General features: G+C 39.8%; 1 protein-coding gene across 1 annotated transcript in view; it reads right to left on the bottom strand.

Moving 5' to 3' along the window:
* Window positions 1-21619, bottom strand: part of DNAH6 (dynein axonemal heavy chain 6) — a 303318-nt gene that overhangs the window by 90559 nt on the left and 191140 nt on the right. Inside the window, exons 50-59 of the mRNA XM_037733599.1 lie at window positions 20244-20411; window positions 19199-19434; window positions 17761-18022; window positions 16491-16614; window positions 15797-15993; window positions 14495-14698; window positions 13602-13727; window positions 10819-10983; window positions 8321-8388; window positions 4433-4613 (exon numbers count right to left, since the gene is read on the bottom strand). Coding sequence (XP_037589527.1) covers window positions 4433-4613; window positions 8321-8388; window positions 10819-10983; window positions 13602-13727; window positions 14495-14698; window positions 15797-15993; window positions 16491-16614; window positions 17761-18022; window positions 19199-19434; window positions 20244-20411 — 1731 coding nt within the window. The remainder of the gene's footprint in view (window positions 1-4432; window positions 4614-8320; window positions 8389-10818; window positions 10984-13601; window positions 13728-14494; window positions 14699-15796; window positions 15994-16490; window positions 16615-17760; window positions 18023-19198; window positions 19435-20243; window positions 20412-21619) is intronic.

The raw sequence follows: 21619 nt of genomic DNA, 5'->3' as shown, positions 1-21619 counted from the left end.
CTTTTTGCACTGGTTTCTTCACATCTTTGTGGATTTATCTACCTGTGGTCTTTGTAATTGGTCACTTTCGGAAGAGGTCTCTGAGTGGATGTCCTTTTTGTTGATGATGAAGTTATTTCTTCCTGTTTTTTAGTTTTGCTTCTAACAGTCAAGCCCCTCTGCTGTAGGACTGCTGGAGGTCCACTCCAGACCCTGCTTGCTTGGGGATCACCTGTGGTGTCTGTAGAACAGTAAGGGTTGCTGCCAGTTTCTTCTATTATCTTTGTCCCAGAAGGATACCTGCAAGATGTCAGCCTGAGCTCTCCTTTATGAGGTGTCTCTTTGGATATATGCCTTGGGGAGCTGCTTGAGGAGAGAGTCTGTAACTTACAGGAGCTCTAGTGCTCAGCTATGAGCTCTGTTGTTCCATTCAGAGCTGCTGGGCAGGTAATGTTTAAGTCTGCTGCAGTGGAACTCATAACTGCCTTTTTCTCTCAGGTGCTCTCTCCTGGGAATGTGGGGCTTTATTTGTAAGTTCCTGACGTGCTGCTGCCTTTTTTCAGAGATGCTCTGCCCAGCAAGGAGGTATCCCAGTCACAGTCTGCCAGCAGAAGCATTGCCAAGCTGCCATGGGCTCTGCTCACCTGCTGTGTGAACTTCCTTGTGGTTTTGTTTACAGAGGTATGGTTAGAACTGTCTCTGTAATGGCAGACTTGCTCAGTAATGGCAGACTGCCTTGGTAATGGCAAATTGCCTTGGTAATGGTGGACTGCCTCGGTAATGGTGGACTGCCTTGGTAGTGGTGGACTATCTCAGTAATGGTGGATGCCCTTACGCCCTTTCCCCCACAAAGCTGGACTGTCCTGGGTCCAGCTGTGCTTGCTGTGAAACTCTCAATCCAGAATGTTTCAGATTGCTGGTCTTTGTGAAGGTGGGACCCGCCGAGCCAGATCACCTGGCTCCCTAATTCAGCCTCCTTTTTTTCAGTTGAATGGGCAACTCTGTCTCCTAGGCATTCCAGGTGCCAGTTTAAAAGGTGCCCAGATATGTGTGTTTTTTTGTGGAGACCTGCTGCACCAGCTCAAACAGCTGTGCTAGAGACTCGTGGCACTTTTCTTCCCAGGAATCTCCTTGTTTATGGGCAGTAAAAATTCATTCGGAAATGTGGTGATCACTCATCCTCTGTGTTCTCACTGGGAATTGCACTCCAGAGCTGTTCCTATTCGGCCATCTTGGATTGTCTCCTAGCCTCTCTCTTTCTATTGCTGTCTGTCCCTGCCTCCTCTCCCTTCTCCCACTGCTTTTCAGAGGTGGATATCCCTAGGTTGGTAGATCCTTTTGTCTCTAGAAAGTCAAAGAGATTAGAGCAGGGACTATGAAAAATCACCAAGGGAACTCACTGCTCAGTATTTGCTCTGTCAAAGCTAAAAGGAATCATCAAGTTCCTGTCTAGACAAGTGCTTTCCAATGGAAATATAATGTAAGCCACATATATAATCATATATTTTCTAAATTTTAATAATACAATTTTTAATATACCGAATTCTAGTATTTTCTAAATTTTAATAATATACTTTTTAATATACTCAAAATATTATATCAGCATATAAACCACATAAAAATTCCTGAGATATTTTGTTTCTTTGGATTTAGCCCTTGAAATCTGTTGTGTATTTTACACTAACAACACATTTTAATTCAGGCTAGCCATATTCAAAGTGCTCAACAGCCACCTATGGCTAGTGGCTATCTACCATAACGAAGAGGGTAAGTCTAGACTGTTTTCCCCAGCCCACCAGGAAAGGTAAGGGAAGGATTCAGTGCAGAAGCTGTTTTCAGGAATCAGAAGCTCAAACTCTCCCTGTAATAACCCCTTTGGAAGCTGAAGGAGAAATAAAGGACAGAGTTGAGTAGAAAACCCCTGCCTCAATATAGGGCTCAACTAAAGCTTTCAAATCCTAGGAGAAAAAGAAGTTGATATGGGAGCAGCTAGTGGATCATGGAGACCCACCAGCAAGTAATTCTTTATGTCTCGGGAAGCACAAGACACTGAAAATGTAGAACCTAGGGCTAAAGAGAATGAAAGTGGAACATTTTCTTCTCTTTGCCAAGGAATATTAGAATACTGTATGCCTCCGTTGAGTTTGGCAACTACTTGTAGACATTATGCCCTACAGATTTGACGTTTCAGCGGTATTCAGAGAATACAAGAAATATTTTTATGTAAGGATTCTGAGAGTTGAGAGGAGTAGTAACTGTAGCCAAGAAGTGGTAGGAAATGCAGCCAAGGATCAATCAGTTTGATCCCTACTCTATAGAAAGGATGACTCCAAGGCAACTCCTTGCAAACAAATAAACCAGCTTATAGACAAAGATGGCAGTCATCACATGTGTAGCTACCTTCACTTCCTACTGAAACTACAATAAAATTGTAGGGAAGGGCTTAAAAATGCAGTGTAAACCTATAAAGATAGGAAGAATGGGAGAGGAAAGATCAATGAAGTTTTGGAGCTTGAAAACAGACAGAAGGGTGGGAATGACTTAGCAGACCCAGAAAGATGAATTTCTAAGCTGGCAAAACTGGACAGCCATGAACTCACCCAATTTACAAAACAGAATCCTCCTCAAAGGGTTAAGAATTAGTAGCAAGAAGCACTCTTGGAAGTGGGAAAGGTTTAAAATAAGAATTGGTTATAAGATGCCCTAGGTCATCTTCCCACACCACCTATAGCCAGGGGTCTGTCCCTTTCTCACTCTGGCCGAAAAAATAGAAATGTCCTTTAGAGAAAGTAAAAGAGAGAGTTTTTTGATGGAAAGAAGGAACTAAAACAGAGTGACTGGGTGACTGTATGCACACTGGTTGCTGAGATCCTAGCCCTTCTTCTTCTCTCAGACCCTAAATACTTACAGCCAGATCTTCACCCTTAGGCAATGTTAACATTTAATGTTCAGCTATAATCAGGATATAACTACAATGGGAGGTCAGAGGATGGGAAGATGTGTGTGTATGTTACAGGTGTAGATAACAGTTGAGACACAAAATGAAAGTAGTTGCCTTGGCTGGCACAGTGGCTCACTCCTGTAATTCCAACACTTTGGAGGGCCAAGGCAGGAGGATTGCTTGGGGCTAGGAGTTTGAGACTAACCTGGGCAACATAGTGAGATGCTGTCTCTACAAAAAATAAAAAAGTGAAAAATTATTTGGGTATTAGTGGCATGCATTTGTAGTCCCCAATATTTAGGAAGCTGAGGCAGGAGGATGGGTTGAGCCCAGGAGATTAAGGCTGCAGTGAGTCATGATCATGCCACTGCCCTCCAGCCTGGGTGACCAAGCATGACCCTGTCTCAAAACAAAACAAAAAACAAAAAAACAATAAAATCAAGAAAGCTGCCTCTATGAAGGGAGGCATGGGCTGGAAGAGAAGGCAGGGAATGCTATTTTTCACAATAAGCCTTGTAGAAATGTTTCATGCTTTAAAGAGTTGGTTAACAGAGAACTGCCAGAAATAAATAACCCAAGGAAGAATGAATGAGAGGAGGATAAAGAGACCTATGAACAAACAAGCTAAAGGAGAAAGGAAGAAAACAGAGACACCAAATTACTTGCTTATTACTGTTTTGATATTGCAATCTCAAGAGACTGTACGACATAAAGCAGTCAACCAGTTTTTAGGTCAACAAAAGCAAAAAACATAATCTATGTGCTTCTGGCTTAATAAAGACAAAGGGATTTTTGTTAGTAAATTTTTTAGTAAATTATTTTGTTTCTCACAAATGTACGAAAATCATTTTGAAAGCTGTGTTCTTAGTATACACTCCTTAAATCATGGTTTGAATCTGAGAAACAATTTACTGAAGAAGTTTAATGTAAAACTTCATCTTACTATCAACACATTTTTGTTGAGTAACAACTGTGTGCAACCACTGTGTGCAATCCTTGGAGAAGGAATATCAAAATGAACTATTCACAGATTCCCACTGCATAGAACTTAACAACCTAACAGAAGAGATAAGCCATGTAATTGCATAGTTGTGACATAGGGTAAACAGTGACAAGTGCTGTACTAGAGTTTCAGATAAGACACTGTAGAAGTTCTGAGGAGGAGGAAGTTAATTTCCACTGAGAATATCAGAGAGATGCTTCCTGCAGGTGATGGCATTCATATAAAAGTTTACTGTCTTTGTTCCTTTCAATTTATATCTTGTTCCAGTTCTTTACATTATGTGTTTTATTTAAGAAATGCAGACAAGACAAGAGGAGGAGTGGTTTACAGTTTTTCGACGTTTCTTTGATTGGCAAGGAGCCCCAACATGCAGGCACCTGTTTGTGTGTCCATGGAAGCCTGGTGAGGCCCCCATCTTGCTTTAAAAGCTCTTGCAGGACCCTCAAAGGCTGTAGCTATAGCTTCTGAAGTAACACACTTTCTATAAATACTAAAAATATTTTACTTGCCTTTGAATCCTGGAGTGTGTCAATAAGTTCTTCATTGTCCAGAACATTTCCTTCAGAGGTGAAGAGCATTCTCAGGATTTTTTCTTCGATAGTTTTCAACTGGTTTTTATCAGCATTGATCCTCACGATGAGCTTGATTCTTTGTTCTTCCAACTTGGGTTTTTCAAGTCGCACCACATCACTAAAACCAAAGTTCAGATACCTAAATTATGTCTCTGCCCCAAAGTTGCTTCTATTTTTCTTTCTCTGTTTGTAAGCATTCTTATTCTGAATACTATTTAGCTGAGCATTAATGCTGACAGCTGAATCTGAATGCAAAACATGTCTCTTTTGCTAGGTTTACATAATCGCTTGTGACTCAACTACATGTCAGTTCTGATTCTTCATTTTGTATTTGAGAGATGCATGCTATGAAGTTTCCATGCCTTCTGCTCATCTCTTAGGAAGACCTGCTTAACACATGATCTCTCTAATTCAGTTTCTGTCTCTAACACTTGTTTGTGCCAAGATGAAAATGGTGCCTGGAATGTTTATGGTGCCTGGGATGGTCTTTCTGTACCAACATGGGAGATTCTGAAATCACGCCACCTCCATGAAATGATTTTTGATTGCGTATGAAAAAGGAGCCTTACCTCCAGCTTCTCCCTGTAGAAACATGTGAACTTATATCTCCCTTCACTTGTTCTTTCATAATTTGCTCCCAGTCTCCATTTGTGAGAGTTAACCTTTATTAAACACTACTCTATGCCACACACCTTGCTGAGAGTTTTATGTGGATTATCTATTAATCCTTTGAATGCTCCTCTAAGGTGGGCAGTGTGGTTATCACCCCCAGCTTGCAGATGAACAAACAGACTCTAGTGAGTCACTTCCTAAGATCACATGGCTATGAGAGGCCAAGGTGGGCTTGTACCTGGGTCTGCTGGCTCCAGAGCATGTGCTGTTACTAGTATGCTGCCTCAAGTAACAGCCCATTATTTACTCATTATGTTCATGCTGAATTCAGATACCTTGAAATTATTATATAAAGAATATTAAAAATCATAACCTGAAATACAACTGTTTAAATAAGTTTTTCCTAAGAGAGGGGTTTAAAGGATTTTTAAGATAAAGGTGAGCTCAGGAAACAGCTTGAGAGAAAGAATAATCAAATTAGTCAAGTTAAGAATCAAAAAGGCCTGCCAAGAAAGTCTACGAGATAAGTTAGAGTTTCTGGAAACAGAAAGGAAGACAGAAGAGGGTGGACTATCTGAGTGGTTGAATGGAATTCCCTGAAGTTGAAAAATGACCTTGTATTAAAGATTTAAACATAAGCACCAACACCATAAAAACCCTAGAAGAAAACCCAGGCAATACCATTCAGGACATAGGCATGGGCAAGGACTTCATGACTAAATCACCAAAAGCAATGATAAGAAAAGCCAAAATAGACATATGAGATCTAATTAAACTAAAGAGCTTCTGCATAGCAAAAGAAACTATCATTAGAGTGAACTGGCAACCAAGAGAATGGGAAAAATTTTTTTGCAGTCTACCCATATGACAAAGGCCTAATATCCAGAATCTACAAAGAACTTACCCAATTTTACAAGAAAAAAAACCAAACAATCCTATCAAAAAGTGGGTGAAGGATATGAACACTTTTCAAAAGAAGACATATATGAGGCCAACAAACATATGAAAAAATGCTCATCATCACTGGTCATTAGAGAAATGTACATCAAAACCACATCGAGATACCATCTCACACCAGTTAGAATGGTGATCATTAAAAAATCTGGAGACAACAGATGCTGGAGAGGATATGGAGAAATAGGAGCACTTTTACACTGTTGGTGGGAGTGTAAATTAGTTCAACCATTGTGGAAGACAGTGTGGCGATTCCTCAAGGACCTAGAAATAGAAATACCATATGACCCAGCAATCCCATTACTGGGTATATATCCAAGGGATTATAAATCATTCTATTGTAAAGAAACATGCACAGGTATGTTCATTGCTGCACTGTTTTCAATAGGAACCAACCGAAATGCCCATCAATGATAGGCTGGATAAAGAAAATGTGGCATAGATACACCATGGAATATTATGAAGCCATAAAAAAGGATGAGTTCATGTCCTTGGCAGGGACATGGATGAACCTGGAAACTATCATTTTCAGCAAACTTACACAAGAACAGAAAACCAAACAATGCATGTTCTCACCCCTAAGTGGGTATTGAACAGTGAGAACACATGGACACAGGGAGGGGAACATCACACACACTGTGGCCTGTCAGGGGGTGGGGGGCTAGGGAAGGGATAGCATTAGGAGAAATAGCTAATGTAGATGATGGGGTGATGGATGCAGCAAACCACCATGGCACGTGTATACTTATGTAACAAACCTGCACGTTCTGCACCTGTACCCCAGAACTTAAAATATAATAGAAAAAAAAAAAAAAAGAAAGATGGTGCTGTCCCAGAAGGACTAAGGCATTGTGATTGGCATTCTACAGGAGGCAGGGAGGTGAACCGTGGTGTTCAAAATTGAGAGGATCTGAGGAAAACTGCAATGAGCAACTAAGCATAATGAGTATCTCTGCCTGTCCAGGAGCTCAGCAGAGTAGAGGACAACTGAAATAGGTGATGCCTGTCAGAACACAGGCAGACCCAGCTCTATCCTCACTCTGGCTTTGGGCTGTTAGCTTCCTCTTTCAATGCCATCAATCTAGGAGAAATAGCAGGGAGATTACGCACTCCATGACTGAGTCCCAGCATTTCCCATGCTCTGATCAGGGCACTTCTCCTTCTTGTCCCAGGCAGCCTAACATGCTGGCAGCTTAGTGACATAGCTGAGCTTAATTATGCACAAGAATAAACTGGTATGCAAAATGTTCAGCCAAGTCCTTACAACAAATTCATAAAATATGGTGAAATAACTTTTAATTGGAAAGAAGTTAACCTAGTGGAAGGTAAGCAAGTTAGTAGCTGGCAGAATAATTCCTAAAACAAACTAGAGAAATAAGACTTAAGCTTATTAGTGACAACAAGGGTAAGTCAGGATGATCTTGACTTGAATATAAGAGATACTTCTTTTGAAAATGGGTCTAAATTATATGTTTCTTTAGAGTGAATGAAAATACATACATATGTATTCCTATATACATACATATGTGTACATATGCGTTGGTTAAATACATATTAAACATAAAATTAATTTTGAATCAACCTCAATGCTATTATTTTAATAAATATTTTAAAAGTTTGTCTCCTGAACCTCTTGGCTAATTCTGATGATTAATATTAACAACTCATAATCCAATATTCAGGAAATAGGCATTTAATCACACACAGAGTACACTTAGAAAGGATAAATATATATATGTATATATATGTGTATATTATATATTTAATGTGTATATTATATATATTATGTGTATATTATATATATATATTTGAAGTAGACAATTAAATACACTAAGAAAACACCTAAAGACCAGTGAAGCAGGAACAAATGTATTTGGAGTAGCTGCTTCTTCACAGGTATGGACCAGTGCATTTCTAGGAACAACAGAAAGACTGAGTTTATTCACTTGCTCAAGCTAGAAATCCTAGTGAAGGGAAGAGGCAGGGCGCAGCTGCCAGCCTGGCCCTAACAGTCGGGGGGAATTAAGGGTCTATCCTTGTTGTCCTTGAGAAGACAGTGGGCAAGATCAGCTGCCATGAGCAGCTACAGAAATGGTAAAGAACTTGGCCGTTTACTTGTATTTTTTTTGATTAAGCGTTCATGTATAGTACTTTTACACAGCAGAAAATTTTCTTTGTCAATATTTCCAAACAAAATATTTAGGAAACCCATGACATCCCCTTCCCTCCCCCCAGTTTCCATTTTTTTTTTTTTTTTACCTTAACAGCTGATCCTCCAGACCTGATTTTGTCACAGTGAAATTGATAATGGTAACTTTAATGCATACCTGGAAGAGAAGCACAGAGTGCATAAAAACGCTTAAGTGCAAACTAATATAATACCTTTCTTTATTAGAACACAGCTCATTACTACCCAGGTAGATGTAGCCCAGGTCTAAGTGCACACACACTTACCCCCACACATACTTCAGGTGTAATGTGGCTTATAAAATCCTTATATGTTTTTCCCTGCCAGTATGAGTTACAATCTCGTTCCTCAAACACCAGTTATAGAATCCTACATGGTGTTTTACAGAAAGGTGAGCCAGCAGAGGATGAAAAGCAGTATTTTGGAATCAATGGCTTGGCTTCAAATTTGAGCTGCACCCTTTAGTGACTGTAATCTTGGATGAGGCACTCATTTGTGCTAAGCTTTAGTTTCTGATATTTAAAAATTTGGATAATTATATTAACAACTCATAGGGTAGCTGAGAGAACTAAATGAGGTAATAAAATGACTTAGTTACTTATGACACAACGTGTCTTTGCTTGAAAGAAGCTATTATTGATAAATAAAACTTTACATGCTTTGTCTAATATTTTAATAAAAATATTACTATAATATATTCTGACATCACTTGATAAGTCGATAGCAAAAACTAGTAAGTATAACAAGAGTGTGTGAATGAACACATTGCATCTGAAGGATTTTGTAATATGTATTACATATTGTAATTTTATAATATTTACCATATTACAAAATCCTTGAAGTAGAATTGATCTCCTTTTAGAGATGATTGACTTGAGGATCCTGGATGGGATAATTTGCCCCCTGTCACAGAGCTAGGCTTGGGTCTTGTGGGCAATATAACCTCTCAAAAGTTAAATAAGTGAGAAATCATACATTGAAAGCTGGCATGTTGGTTACAGTTCTTTTTTGGGGGTGGTCTCTATCACCTCAAGCATTTATCATCTTTGAGTTAAAAACATTCTAATGATGCTCTTTTAGTTATTTTAAAATGTACAATACATTATTGTTGACTGTAGTCATTCTGTTGTACTATTATATGCTAAATCTTATTTTTTCTATCTAATTATATTTTTGTCTCCATTAACTATCCCTACCTTACTGCCCCTCTCCATTCTTCTTCCCAGCCTCTGGTAATGTTGGCCACTTTTCTAAACTCTGAAATGGGACTTGGGTCATGAGCCCTGGCAGTGGCTGTGTAATTAAACTCCTCGAGGCTGACAAGGAAAATCCTAACTTAAACTTTCAATGATATTTCCCCATCTTATTCAAGAAATGTGCCAATTTCATTCAACCTGAACACATCTGGTGAAGACAAATAGCTATGAGCAATTCAATAGCTAAAATGAAAGTGACTCTCTTTGGCATGGTGTATTGGAAACAGAGTGACATATATATATATGTGTGTGTGTGTGTGTGTGTGTGTGTGTGTGTGTGTGTGTGTGTGTGTGTGTGTGTGTGTGTGTGTGTGTGTGTATGTGTGTGTCAGTCTTTGGAAAATGACACTCCTTGGAATGGAATATATATTTGGAATGGAATGGAGTGACACTCTTTGGAAAGGATATTTTTGGGAGGGTGGTGGTTGTGAAGAAGTAAAGTTCTGAGGTCAAGTTCCTTGTCTAGGTAAGAGCCTGCAGAGTGTGCAGATGTGCCTGGAGCTGGGGCAGTACCTGGGCATGTGGGATGGGAGTTGTGGCCAGGTGGAGCCTTGTGTGAGCTCTGTGGGAGGGGCAATGGATTCCCAGCTGCTTTCATTTCTGTTGCACCTATCTTGGACATTGTGGTACTAGAGAAGGGGGTTCTTCTAGAGTCTACTGAGTCTCAGGGACATGTGTAGGGAGTGGAGCTCACACAGTTCCTCTCAAAGAATCTAAGAGTATGAGAAGGGGACAAGATGCCTCCACCGCCTGTAACTCTAAGTATTGATATTGGACCACTGGATCATGATTCTCTAATGTTGTCTTGCCCTAGAGTTTCCAAATGGATGACCTCTTTATTTGGGCACATATGCTGTGGGCATTTGCACATTTAAACAATGACACCTCCTCCTCCCTTCACCCCAGCTCCATGGACTCTCAATTAAGCTCTGATTCATTTATTAGTCATAATAACAGGAACAAAGCAGTCTTTGTCAATGGAGGGAAGAGAGAGTTTAGAAGGGAGGTGCCTTGTGTTTAGGAGAGCCCGTGGACCAGGAGGGAGATGGCAAGGGCACTGGAGAGGTGCGAAGTGGGGAGAGACAGAGCATTGGCCCGGGACCCGGTGGGCAGGGGCTTGCAACCTAACTATATGGTGATGACAAGGGTGATTGGAATCAGAATAAAAACTCAGAAGAGAAGCAAGAATGGAGGATGTGTATAGGAGATAAGGCAGAATGGGGAAGAGCTTTCCTTCCAGGTGGGAGCCCATCAAACTTCAGACTCATCATATCATGATAAACAGTTGAGAATTCCAGACCAGCAGTTCATACCTCAGGCAGATAGTGGGGATTTGGCAGTTTGGTTGTCATATAGAACCTAAAGTTTTTGTCATAATCAATGTCTGAGTCTCCAAGATGGATAAGTAGCCGGCCACCACTGATAAAAATTTGTTTCAAAAGGATGGGTTCTAGAGCTGGATCCAAGGTTTCCTTAAGCTTAGAAATTAAAACAGGACAATACAAAAAGAAGCAATTAAAATGGATAGCATCAACTTCACAAAATTCCTTAGGCTTCAAAACGTACTGTGAATGAACAATTTTTCAGTGATCTGATGGATATTTATTAACATCCTCACACTACCTCTAAAAGTACCTATTTTCCAGTGAGCACTTTATTAGCAATCTAAGGAAATAAGAGCATCTGAAGGCAATACATCTATTTAGATTAATATTATACACTATTCATTTCCATGAGAAGAAGAGAGAAGCTGGGTAGATTAAGTAACTGCAGGTTGGACTTCAACAAGCCCCATACAAATGAAGATCTGTTCATTTTCACGGTTGTTTAAAACCAGGGACTGGCAGTTGACAGCCTGCAGGCCAAATCTGGCCCTGTGTGGCCGTTTTTCTATGACTCTTGAGCTATGAATGTTTTTTTTTTACCTTTTTTAAGGATTGTAAAAACATATAAACAAAAAAACACGAACCAAAACAAAAAAGATTATGCACAGAGACTGCAGGAAGCCTGCAAAAACTGAAATATTTACTCCCTGGCTTTCTACAGAAAAAGTGTCTGTGAATGCCTATTCTACATGATAGTTATGTCTTTTTCCTCAAAGTGAATCTGACTGTTAGTAGGAATGTGGGTATGCAGACATTGCCCAGGGATCCTATCAGAAACATGGGGGTCCCATGGCTCAGGGACTTTCAATATTTGACTGTCATCGATAGTAAGAAATTTCACATTGTGACATGGTACCCATACATGTAAATTCTTCAAACAAAAGTTTATGAGATAAGATTTACCTGTATTCAATATAATTTTGGGTTAAAAAAATTCTATTTCATTTGAATATGTTGATTGAGATGGTCTAAACTGATTTCATACCCATGAATGGGTGGAGACAAAGTTTGAATATACCACTCTAGCAGATGTAGAAAGCAGCTAGGGGTATAATGCTGATGACCCTAAGGCACAGAAAGTCGGGAAGAACTGGTTAGAGTGTCCCGTTTCTGGCCGGAGCCCTGACAAGGGCCCACCCCTTCTCCCAAGAGCACTCTGCTATAGTTAGAAGACTCTTCCATCCAGAGGCCGAACATCACAGAAAACCTTTTGTCTGCTGCCATGAAAGAGGAAAGTCCCTCTGGATCTCCTGTGTCGTGAAGTAAACCTGAGTTCAGGAGTCCAGTTTGGGGCTAAAATACCTGTGCCAAAGATTTCCAAAGACTTTACCCTCTCCTGTGACTGGGATCCATTACAGAACCACCCTTGTGTTGGTCAAGGCCAAGCTTGGTCGCCCTGAGGCATTTTGTGCTCTTTGTGGCTTGAGTCGGAAAGAGTGTAGCTTGTGGATTTCCTAGGCAGGCAAGGCTGATTGGATAATTTATATGAGCCTTCTAGGCCTCAGTTTCTTCATTGACAAAATGGGATAACAATAATAACTATCTTGAGACGTGGCAGTGAGGATCAATGAGTTAATATACATAAAACACTGAGAACAGAGTCTGGCATGGAGTGAACATGCAACAAATATTAGTTAATGCTAACATATTAATTACAATTCCTAGTCATCATGCAGCTGCTGCAGCTAAACTGCCCTGGTCCATGGTCTTTTTGAGCTTTCCGTCTTTCTGCTGAAGCAGAGATACTTCTAGGCATGGTTAAACTGAGACTTAACTCATAGCCCATGCTTTTGTTCATTCATTTTTTTCTTACTTATAGGAAAATTAACCAATTTCTTTTGTGCCCAGGGCCTTTGCACATGCTGTTCCCTTTGCCTGGTAAGCCCTTCTCTCTAAGCCTGTCATATGGCTGAGCTCATCACATAGGTTACAGCTTAAATTACTCCCTTTAGACACATATCTAAGTCAGACCAGCCTTGGTGGTCTATCGCTTGGTGCCTATCCCAGCCGCCTCCTTTTGCCCTTTCAAAGCTCTCATCACAAGTTCTCTTTCTCTCCCTCTCTCTCATTTCTTCTCTTTTTCTTTCTCTGTCTACTATCTCTGACCCCACCTCAATTGTAAGCTATTGAGGATAGAAACCATATCTATATTGTTTGCCACTGTTTCTCAAATAATGTTGCAATGAGGGAACAGTTTAAAAAACATCCATTCTTGCAATGATAGCCAAAGAAATGGAGCACCTAGACTCAACAAACAACACTGCCTTCCCTTTTCTCTTTCTTTCTTTTTTTTTAAACAAAAGTTCATTCTTATCTAATTCACTTAATCCAATTCTGAGCTATGCCCAGGTAAAGCATAATGTTTATACCCTCTAGAATATTTTACTGGCTTTACGTCATTAGTGTAGGTACATAATCCTGAACTGCACTACTGTTGTGAATTTTCAGAGAAGCTCACCATCAAGGACCATAATGAGGCCTGTGAAATAGCAGTGTCAGGAAACAGAGATCAGCCCTCTTAACACCAAAACCATGTCTGAAAGTCAACAGATCCTCCCTCCCACTCCCCTTGCAATATGATAATGTATTATTACCAATTTGAAAATGGAGTTGCCTGGTGTTTTTAGCATGAGGGGATGTGGCCTGTATAGGATTCCATTTATGACTTGAAAGTTGGGAACTAACATGAGAAAAGGCAGTGAAAAGCAAACCTCTTCCAGTAAGACAGGTAAACCAAGTCGGATTGAATTCTCGAGTATTCGTAAGAAATTACTATCTGTAAGCTTAATGATCTTCAAACCACTTTTGCTTTCCTTGTTCCTTATCCAACGGTTTGCCTGTTTGGAAAAACACAGAGCAGAATATTTGCTTCAGAGCATAATAAATGGCTAGAAAGCAAAAGCTTTAAAAGTGTGGAAATATTATTCAATCTAGAAACAAATCTGAAATATGTATACTATACTGCCCCTACTGCCCCTGGCAATAAAGACATCTTTTAAGCCCAATGTTTGGGACTGTTCTCTTTGTTCAGATTTGGAACAAGTCAAGAAAAGAGTCATCTGGGAACAGAGGTCATGCCTATGGTATTCAAGTTTGTCTCCCTTGCTTCCATGGTGCCTCCCTTTTCCGAACTCTATTTAGTATGATCTGATCCATGAACTTAGGGAGTCAGAAAAGGATGCTGGGGATTGTAAATTCCAGTCAGGCTTGGCCTAAAATTCTATCATACTCTGACTTCATTCTCATTCCTCAGGCCTTTTAGGAACAAGGACTACAAAAGAATGAGAACCTGTGGATTTCTGTCCTCACAGAAAACAAAAAACGAATGGTCAGTCCCCTAAACAAAATACGAATGGTCAGTCCCCTAAACAAAATAAATCAAAATCAAGTATGAGATCACTTCAACTCTTTCTTTCTTAGTTTCTCACCCACAAAATGAAGGACTTGGATTATAGGACTTTTATACTCTCTTCTGGGTCTAAATCTCCATGTATGTTAAATCTTAAGTCTCCACGTATATTAAAGTCCACTTTTATAATTTTTATGAGATAGCTCAACATTAAGCAGAACCAAAAGACCACTCTTGTAAGCATTTGCTACACACCTGATCTTGAGGATCAATCATCAAAGGCCATCGTCTGCCTTGAGTAACCAAAATGCCGTTTTCTGTTGATGTCAAGTCACGGGGCAGCCCATCAGTGTTCCACTGCCGTATCTCATAGGGATCTCCAAGAATGCTAATGAGACTGAAGGAAGGGTCGATTGGGATCTCCAGAGACTGACAGTCCTGGATCCAACACTCTATGAGCTGTAGAAGGGGGAAGGCTTACTTGAGTAGAGTCAGGAACAATCAGTAAACGAGGGCACATGCAAAATGTGATGGGTAAGTCAGTGCCTGAAGAGATAAGCCCTCCCTGTCTCCACAGGCATGCTGGCATCAGAGCATGGGACACAAGAAGTAGACTAAAATCAGCAGATCTAGGTACTCTAACTATACCATTAGTTAGATGTGACTTTGGAAACACCATTCCCCCATTTGGACCTCAGTTGTCTTGTGTAAATGACTGGGTTTTCAACCAGGTTTGTATTTTCCCTGTTGGGAGACTGTGAAAGCATGTGGAGAAGTTTGGGGTTATCACAATCACTGAGGGTGTACAAGCAATCAGTAGATGAGGGAAAGGGGTGTTAGCATCTGACCTCCTTCAATGAGTGGTGCAGTCATACACAACAGAAAGCTGTCTGTCCCAAAATGCATAATTGGCTCCAGTGAGAAATATGGCAACCTAAGACCTTAGAGCTCCTGGAGACTCTATATGAGAGTCCTATATTAGGTTTTATAACTCAAGGACAAGAGTAAACATTTTCAGGAAGACACATCAAAACAAATGACTGTAAAATCCATTCAAATAATTTCATTTCCTGGAAAATGCATGTAGATGAGACTTTTATTCTCTGATAAATGAGAGGCCTTCTTTCTTATAGAGATAAAAGCCTAAGGAAGCACAGATTCCTCCTGTCCTGCCTTCCGCCTTCAGTTGACTGGCCCTCTGTTGCAGCTTCACCAATTGAGAACATCTCATCCAGGCTGGCTTTACATACCACTTCTGATCACAAGGTGGGGGGACTCACTGTCCCTTTTCCTTCCCCCAGGTTTCTGAGTTGTGTAAATGATGAATATGAATAGCTTTCTAAGACAAGAGAAGGAAAGGGAGGAATGTGTTAAGGAAAGTCTAGGGGTAGACCATCACTGGCTGAAGGGGGAATGGAGGGTTGAAATATATAAAGAAATTCTGCCATGAAGAACCTCTATAGTGGACAGCCTCCATCTGAACTCAGAAAAATAAACCAGCCCCGGTTCCAGTTTCAGCTTCTTCCTATCCTCCTTACAGAAAGTAGGGTTACTCACTGACTGCCTGTACTGGGCTGTGAAAGCCCCATAGTAGGCCACACAAGCTGCTGCTATAAACACGTTCCCAGTGATATTTGATATTTCTTCCTCAAACTTCTGTATGCTTTCTTCCCATCGAACCTGCTCATCTTCTAATGCAGCCGTCAGCTTTCCAGCACGTACTAGACGTGCTTTTGTCAGGGCCATGGTCTTTGCTAGAAAATTTTAAGAAAATCAGATTATATTATTCAATATTTTTGTAAAATATTAAAAGTTTATTTACCTGCTTCTTTTATAGCAGAATTAGTATTATTCAGCCAATGATGTCAATACATCTCTATGAAACCTCACACCAATTCAGCATTCACTCCCATTTCAGAACCAATTCTAAGTTTGCCTCTTCCATATTGAGAGCTCTTTTTTGATATTCTATTACTCTGGCTGAAGACAGTGCTTTCTATGCCCTTTTAGTATTTAGTTTCTGGATCAAATTCACACACTATTTTGTGTTTTAATGTAACACGCTCCAGTAAGGCTTGTTCAGGTGAAGGATGCTGAATACATAAAACATATGAGTTCTTCTCTGATACTAGAAGGCTAATGGAAATACATTGTATATGTTGGATAAACGCTGAAATCTGACTGCCTAAAAGTTCTTGCTACTTTTGAAAATCAGACATTTCCTGGCCAATGTAAATTCTGAGTTACTTACCCAGACCTTCTTTTTCATTTATACTTCTGTCATATTCATCTTGTAAGGCCTTTATTTGATTTTCCACTTGTCTTAGTAATGCTTGCTTTTCTCTCAGGGTAGCCATGGTAATGTCAAGTTCAGCCTAATAAAATCAAGCAACTGTTTAAGAAAAGGCCCCCAAAGAAGGCTGAATTTGCCCATTAATAATACAGATCTTAAAAAATTTACATATGTTCCTCTTTTCAGGTCCAAAAAGACTTTGATATGATATATAAAGTTTAAACAGATATAAATTAAAGTAAAATACCAGAACAGGAGTAAATAAAACAAAACAAAATCAATAAAAAGGCCCAACAAAATAAATCATAATAAAGAAACAGGTGTACCAAGCATTTAGGATGAATCAGTTACCACAATGGATTATTAATTTTAAATGATGCAACAAATTAAATATTCATGCAATAGTGGAAATTAATATTTCCTAACTAGATATCCACATCAGAGATCTGCAAACTATGGCCTGCAGGTCACATATAGCCTGCTGCCTGTTTTTGTACAGTCTACAAGCTAACAATGGTTTTTACATTTTTAAATAATTAGAAAAATTTTTAAAAGAATAATATTTTGTGAAATGTGATAATTGTGTGAAATTTGAATTCCAGTATCAATAAAGTTATATTGGAACACAGTCATGCTTATTCATTTATATACTGTCAATGACTGTTTTTGTGCTGCAACAGCAGACCTGAGTGCTCGCAGCAGAGACCACATAGCATGCAATGCATAACATACTTACTAACATCTGGGTCTTTCTAGAAAAAGTTTGCCAATCCCTGCTCTATAGCCACAGTTCTTTTCAGCAACCTGTCTACTAAATGATCATTCTTTTTTCTTCTTGGGAAGATGAAGGGCCTCACATCTGATGGCAGGGTCAAGCTGGTTTTAAAACCTCAGATGACACCATCAAGCGTGGAAGTATTTAGCAAATGGAAATACAGACCATCAGATGCTTGAGCTAAAAAGTACCTTAACAAATAATATACCTAATTCCCTTTTCTCAGATGAATATACTGAGGAACTCATGTTCCTCTTAGGCTGAAAGAAGGCTGATTTCAGAGGTAATGTCTGAAAGAATATTGCCAGCTCTCGTTTAAAACAAAAGCTAATTTCCAAAAGTTTTTGTCACTGTCTATATTGTGTAGGACCACAGTAACATTATATAGAGAACTTGAATGATCGGCGATAATGGCCTTCAATTCTATAAAATATCACAATCTGGACAATGTACCTGTGCGGCACGGAGCTTTTGTCTTTTCGGTTCGACTTCCTTGACCACTCGAGAGTACAAATCCATAGCTCTTACCCACATGCACATAGATTTACATGCTTTGGACACTTTCTCCACTTTTTCAGGCACAAAATCAGGATTATTAATATATTTTTGAAGCTTTGCCAATATCTGAGGCTTTATGTTCTCCTTATCGTATTCTAAAAGCCTTTTTAGAAAGTTTGAGTCACCAAGAAGTTGCTTTGCTGACGGCCAGTCGGGCCTGAAAGACAGACATGATAAATTATAGCACTGGAATTAAGTAATGTAAGAATGAAAAAATGTATTCCTTTGAGAATTATTATATTATCCCAATAAGTAGGTAGTTTTAATCTTGGTACTATAATTCTGGTAATTGGTAGTTAGCTGCACCACAATTGATTCATGGGGCAAAATGAAAATGGGTGTCCAAGGTAGTTCCATGCAACTCAGCTTTGGTAGAGAAAGAATTATAAAATTGTGGAGTTTTAGAAATGTAAGGCATTGTAGAAACAATAGTTTTATTTTTAAAATGCTGTAGGCACTCACATTTTACCTCCTTTGTTATTGTTCCCACCCTTAAAATCTCCTGCCAGGACACTGCAGTTACCTTCTAACTGGGCTTTATGTCTCTTTGAACTTTGCTCTTCTAAACTTTTGCCAGATTGATCTTTCTACCATGAAAATCTGATTAGGTAATAAATGTTCAACGATTATCAGTCTCTTCTGCCCACAGCTCTCTATCTGTGCTCTGCGGAGCTCTAAGGGCCCTACCGAGGTATCAGTTTAAGAGTCAGTGGTGACCTCTCCACCCTGTCTCCTGGAGGCCTGGTGGTGGTGTGGTGGTCTAAGCCCTTTGCTCAGTTTTACATAGAAAGGTTCATATAACATAATTTTATTTAAAAAAAGTTTGTATTGCTAAAGAAAGTTTGAAAACTACATCTCTCCAAGATGAAATCTGAAGTGTCAAGTGCAGCATTCAAGACCTTTCATGATGTAATCACTGGCCTCCTGCCCAGCCCCATCACATTCCAAGAATGTCAAAGCTCATTCCTGACTTGTCTATGGTGCCACTGAGCATCACTTTCCAAAAAACCTGCTTGCATATCCCCAGCTGGACTTAGGCACTCTTTTCTCAGCACTCCCAATACTATATAACTCTCACATTGTAATGAAATTACTAGTTTTCATATCTATCTTCCCACTAGCCTGTGTATATATCGTAGAGGAAAACTTATCTTCCATCATCTAGCACAAAATAGATGTTGGGGAAGAAAATACTCCTTGAATCAATTTATTGAATGACGAACTGAAACAATGAGGGGGTGGAGAAGGGAATGAAGAGATGAATTAACATGAAGGAAAACAGTAAAGAACTCTCACCAGGTATCGTGGCAATACATGATTCTGAATTACTCACTTGGCATTCAAGAGAATGGAGATTGCTTCCATTACGGTCATGACCAAATCTGGGGGCTTTGTAAAAACTCTGATTTCAGATATATCTGCCTTATCTAAGGAATCCAGTGCTTTGTTGGCAGCATCAAGTGCGGGTAATGCCTCATCAAGATCTCTTTGAGCATCATCAGCTATTGCTTGGGTTTCTTCAGCTTTGACTTTTGCTATTGCTTCATCCTCCTGCACCGTGTTACGGACCTAACCATTGAAACATGACTGCTAAGTGGTCTCATCATTTGAATTTTAATATTTAAAACAAAACCAATAATAATGAGTCATATTTGCCCTTTGGATTAGAGTAACAATGATAGGGAATTAGCCAGATTGCATGTTATGCTCTCCTTTGTCCATCTATGCCATGTTGATAGCATAATGAATATAAACTTATCATAACAGTTCCATCTTAGGAGAGGAATAGCTGCTTTATTTTTTATTTTTTGAGACAGAGTCTTGTTCTGTCACCAGGTGCGAGGTTGGAGTACAGTGGCGCAATCTCAGCTCACTGCAATCTCCGCCTTCTGGGTTCAAGCAATTCTCCTGCCTCAGCCTCCCTAGTAGCTGGGACTACAAGCAGACGCCACCATGCCCAGCTAATTTTTGTATTTTTTAGTAGAGATGGGGTTTCACCATGTTGGCCAGGATGGTCTCGATCTCTTGACCTCATGATCTGCCCGCCTCAGCCTCCCAAAGTGCTGGGATTACAGGCGTGAGCCACCGTACCTGGCCAGAATAGCTGCTGTATATTTGTAGATGGTGCTTTTCTCATAATTCTCTGTCCCATTCATTGGGCTGCAACAATTCTTGGGGACAGAGTCAAGCTGATTTAGTAAAGGGAGATTTTTTATAACTTAAAAGCATTGCTAAATTGCTAAAAAAATCTTTGCTAAATCTATCACTTAATTATTTTAATGGCATAGGTAATAAAATAATCCAATCCTGTCTCATTGCACATAAGCGATGAGTTGCTGACTGAAGCTTTTCCTACATTCTCAGGAAATGCAGCATACCTGATCAGCACTTTCTTGATCCACTGCCAATTTTTCCATCAGGGCTTCAACATCTTGTGACTTTTTTAAAAGCACAGGCTCTAAAGCTGAAAGATCTAATTTCATTTTATCTACTAGTACGTTTGTTTCTAGTAGCTTGGTGAGACCATTCTTCACCCGATCTCGTGCCTAAGTGACAATGAAAATTTCTATTAAAATGAGTACTATAAACTCTAGGTTTACCAGTATTTAACACATATTACTCATGTATTAGACTTTTACATCGACAGAATTTGTAAATCAGTTTGTAATAACTCAGGTTATGAACATATTACAAAGTGGGAAATATTCAGGTAATGGAACTCTAGGAATGGCCATGACATTCATCACAGTTGTTTGAATCCATGCCCTCTGGCCATAGTAGTGAGGCATCACTGGGCTGTGGCTCACTGAGAGTGACGACCACATGCTACTGTTTTTATTCTCTGTGGTAGTATGCTGAATTAGTGAGAAACAGGTTCAGATGTGAATCCTTGGAGGCTGGAGTTCTGGGAGCTTGTTTGCTCTAGCCAGCAGGGCTGAGGCCCCCTAGGGAGATGAGGTCCAGAGGGCCTAGCTCTGGCTGCTAGATTCAAACCCTACTTCCCAGTGGTAGAAAACTCTTGACCATAATCAAAGGGGTGGTATCTGGTGAAGGAGACACCTGGGAAGAACTGTTTATCTTTTTTTTAAATATATTTTATTGCACTTTAGGTCCTGGGGTACATGTGAAGAACATGCAGGATTGTTGCATAAGTACATACATGGCAATGTGGTTTGCTGCCTCCATCCCCATCACCTATATCTGGCATTTCTCCCCATGTTATCCCACCCCAACTCCCTAGCCCCCGCTGTCTCCCCCATAGTCCGCCCCACCAGACCCCAGTGTGTGATGCTCCACTCTCTGTGTCCATGTGTTCTCATTGTTCAACACCCACGTATGAGTGAGAACATGCATTGTTTGATTTTCTGTTCTTGTGTCAATTTGCTGAGAATGATGCTTTCCAGGTTCATCCATGTCCCTACAAAGGACACGAACCCATCGTTTTTGATGGCTGCATAGTATTCCATGGTGTATATGTGCCACATTTTCCCTGTTCAGTCTATCATTGATGGGCATTTGGGTTGGTTCCAGGTCTTTGCTATTGAAAACAGTGCTGCAATGAACATGCCTGTGCATGTGTCTTTACAATAGAATGATTTATAATTCTTCGGATATATACCCAGTAACGGATTGCTGAGTCAAATGGAATTTCTATTTCTAGGTCCTTGAGGAATCGCCACACTGTCTTCCACAATGGTTGAACTAATTTACACTCCCACCAACAGTGTAAAAGTGTTCCTATTTCTCTGCATCC

This window comes from Cebus imitator, unplaced genomic scaffold, assembly GCF_001604975.1.
Source record: "Cebus imitator isolate Cc_AM_T3 unplaced genomic scaffold, Cebus_imitator-1.0 Scaffold539, whole genome shotgun sequence".
Taxonomy (NCBI): domain Eukaryota; kingdom Metazoa; phylum Chordata; class Mammalia; order Primates; family Cebidae; genus Cebus; species Cebus imitator.
Note: the sequence above shows the minus strand (reverse complement) of the source record. Positions and strands in the feature narration are given on the sequence as shown.